General features: G+C 43.5%; 1 protein-coding gene across 1 annotated transcript in view; it reads right to left on the bottom strand.

Annotated features, from left to right (window-relative positions):
* Positions 1-561: 561 nt before the first annotated feature.
* GEM (GTP binding protein overexpressed in skeletal muscle) overlaps positions 562-3,691 on the bottom strand; it is a 9,024-nt gene continuing 5,894 nt past the window's right edge. Inside the window, exons 4-5 of the mRNA XM_009324421.1 lie at positions 3,412-3,616; positions 562-1,774 (exon numbers count right to left, since the gene is read on the bottom strand). Of these exons, the coding sequence (XP_009322696.1) occupies positions 1,497-1,774; positions 3,412-3,616 (483 nt within the window). The 3' untranslated portion in view covers positions 562-1,496. The remainder of the gene's footprint in view (positions 1,775-3,411; positions 3,617-3,691) is intronic.

The following is a 3,691-nucleotide window of genomic DNA, read 5'->3' as shown; positions in this document are numbered from 1 at the left end:
TGTCACATTTTGTTGCTTTCATCATCAAGGAAGATGAGCTGCCAGGCTGGAAATTTGACTTTTCTGAGCCATCTGTGAGCAAAATGTAATGACTGTACCTCTACCTTGAACTCTGCAATGTGCCCACAAAAACCAGCATAGTCAGGAGTAAAATAACAAAGTTACGCCCAACAGTAATTGAGGATTAGGGCACACCATGCCAGCTGCCTGTTTTTGGCCCTTGAATGTAGCATTTCACTTCTTTTCATCTCCAAAATTGGGGTAACGGTACTCATCCACACTTCTAAAGTGTTTTCAGGCTTAGGTCCAAATACCTTTAAGAACGATTTATTTTTATCTCTGTCACCACAACCACATTTGCACATGAGGGATACTGTGCACTTATAGCTTTGGGGCTGCAGGTAATCCTTGCTTTGTGATCCTAGGTTGCTAAGCAGCCTGTGTTCAGAGATGTAAGGAATCCTTGCTGTACTTGTCATGTAGCAATCTTGCCCAGCATTCAAAATATTTTTTCAACCTGAAAAAATTCTTAGGGATTTCTCACTGAGGCTCAAAGCCAGTCATACATTTTATTTATTTTATTACAAGGCATTTAAGTAAAAACTTGCATATCTGAAAAAAGATATTAGATAGAAAACAGTAATAAAATTAACGTTATTCTTTTAAGAAACTTGGTAATAAATACATTTCCCCTCAACATTAAAATGCTTGTTATTTTGCACAACAATAAATACAGCATAGCTCTGGCATAGAGAAAGACAAAGGTTGGATACAAGAAGTCCACGTGGTTTCTTAAAAAAGCTCAGGTGATTTATAAAGGTTTGGCATCCTGCACTTGATGCACTTTGATACAACTCGCACTTTAATTTTAATTTTACTATGATTTTTAAACAGTCCCATAATATGAAAATGAGAGGAAAAATTGTTCAGTTATAGGATTTTCCCTTTAAATATTTTCAAAGTAAGAGATGTGTAAACTCATTAAAACCAATCCTTGAAATAAAAAAAAAAGTGTCTTGGTGGCTATTCTACAAAAATGCAGATTTTTCAGCTGTGGGTGCTCAAGCCTGACCAGCCAACTGGCAAAGGACCAATCCCCAGTCAGTTCATCAATTCTTTACACAGTTTTAAAAAAAGAAATAATAACAAGGAGAAAGAGTAAAGATTGTAGTATTCACTTCCCAAGTCACAACAGTTCAAGGTTCTTACACTATTATCCGAGGGCGAGAGGAGAAACAACAGGTATATTCCAGAACACTTCCTAGCATAACTTTGGGTCACTCTGGTCTATACTTTTCTTTTAAAACTACCAACAAAAAAAGAAAGAGATATTTCCATGCACTGTGCTGTTCTTATGCCAGCACGTATCATCACAATCACAACTGTGAACCTAAGTCACTTTGATACCCCAATCTAATATAGATTGATTGATTGTCCCACGACATAGTTAGATAATGTCCACAAAATGCCGCAAGCTGTGGCAGAGTTCAGCATTCTTAAAGTACCGATAGGTCATGGCAAGACTTGGACTTGAGTTTGAAGGCCATGTTCTTGTTGTTCTTGGCAACTATTTTGCCCCAAAACCGCCTGGCTTTCTTGGGGATGCTCTCTCTCCGTTTCTGGTATGCCAGCCGCTTCTCATTCTTTTCCTTGCTGTCCCTGCGGAGCCGGACTTGCCGCACGATGCCTTCAAACAGCTCTTTCACGTTGTGCTGCACGGCTGCCGAGGTCTCAATGAACTTGCAGTCAAACACGACAGCGCAGGCTCGTCCTTCTGCAAAATTGCAAGGTGGATATGTCACAAGGCATCACAAGCAGGGGGGAGGCAAAGCAGCTGCAGGCTGCCACGTGCGGGGAGCCAGTGCCACTGGAGGAATTCCTCAAGCCTAATAAAGGCACAGATAAGTCTTTAATCACCTGATGCTGCCTGCTAGCCCATGATTCATCTGCTCTGTGTCACACTCCCTGCCCAGCAGGAAAAGCCCAGTCCCCGCCGTCAGCTGTGAAGGGAGCTGGGGCTGACGACACTGAAGGCTGAGAGGTCAGCCATGACTCAAAAACACCTGGTCATCTTACGTGCAGACTCCCTTAAGTCGCATTAAAGGGTGATGACAGCACCCTCCATGCGCACAGCACAGCTCTTGTCCCATAGGAGGCAGAGCCCAGCCTCCTCCGTGGGTCATGGGTGTAAACCAGGGCCTTAGAACAGTAGCAACTTTGGTGTGAACAGACACGTGTACAAAACCCTTAAATAAAGGCAGCACTATGCCTGTGGCTTTAGAGGTACATCTGAAATCATAGTTCTTATCCTTAATTACATGAACCTAAGCTACTCTTGACACCTGTCTTTCACACACAAGCCAATTTATTCTGTCTTCTGGCTTGCCATGAACTCATCACCAGGATGACTAAAATTACATAAATGCACCTTTCAAAAGATTTTTCAAGTGGGGCAGAGAGGAATGAGAAGGCAAACAGGCATCCCTGGGGTCCTGATGTTCTCCTCAGTTCAAACTCTTCACTTGGGGCAACTGTGACAGGGGCCAGAGAAACTGTGCATATCCCCAGTGGAAAAAAACAGTCTAGATCAATTGGGAGATAGAAGAGCAGAACAGTTGCAGAGAGAAGAAAATGCTGAGCAGAGGAACCCATGTTTCTGATGGGCCAAGATGAGATCACCTAATGCATTGCTGTGTGTTATATTGTGTCACCTAAGAAGCCTCAAGGAAGACTCTCCAAGAAGCGATTTTACTGACTGCAGACCTTGAGAGCCAGCAGCAGCTTTCCTAGCAGTCTCTCTATTCCTATTTATGGGCTTAGGGCTCCCCGGGCTTTGGGAGAGTGGTACAGGTTGGTTATTCTTTTGTATGCAGCAGAGGGAGGGCTGGTTTAGCATCCCAAAGCAAGGCAGCAAAGAGACCTCTCCTGAAAGGCTGCACAGTCCCTGCCCAGACTAGCAAAACCAAGGGTGAGAGGGAATTTTAATTCATCAGGGAACTGGTTACATAAAGAGATAATATTTGGCAGCAGAATAAAGGGGGCTAAACTCGTTATGCATAAACATGTATTGGAAATCCAAAGGGTTTCCAGCTACCAGAGAAAACACATGCTGCAGTGGTCTTACACTAGGAGCTGGAAGGGAAGAAATTCAAGCTGCTTTTGTGATGGTACTTAGTAAATTTACAAAAGGGATCATCTGACATGTAACAGCATTACCAGGGGAGGCTTAAGGACCTGGCAGACCCCTCCCAGTCCTCTGCCCTCTGTTCCAGTCCTCTGCTGTTTTATTGCTCTTTTATTGCCCAGTCCTGATCACAGCATAGTCCCTCAGCTAGAGCTCTGCATTTCATTCAGAAGCTACTAGATGACTCTTAACATTTATGTCGGTTTTATCCTCATCGTTTTCCTTACCTGCTACTGAAACTTCGCGGCACCTGACAAGGTCACTTTTGTTGCCAACCAAAATAATGGGGATGTCTTCTTTCTGGCGTGCCCTGCGGAGCTGTATTCTGAGTTCAGAGGCCTTCTCAAAACTCGCCCGGTCTGTGATGGAGTAGACAATCAAGTACGCATCTCCCACTTGCATGCAGTGGTCTCGAATCCATTCTCCCTCACGCTGTTCAAATGAAACAGTCAGACATCATTGTGGCCCGAACAGATTTTACTTAGAAAGTATAATGTTAGAGAATAC

The sequence above is a fragment of the Pygoscelis adeliae genome, unplaced genomic scaffold (genome assembly GCF_000699105.1).
Source record: "Pygoscelis adeliae isolate BGI_AS28 unplaced genomic scaffold, ASM69910v1 Scaffold145, whole genome shotgun sequence".
NCBI lineage: Eukaryota > Metazoa > Chordata > Aves > Sphenisciformes > Spheniscidae > Pygoscelis > Pygoscelis adeliae.
Note: the sequence above shows the minus strand (reverse complement) of the source record. Positions and strands in the feature narration are given on the sequence as shown.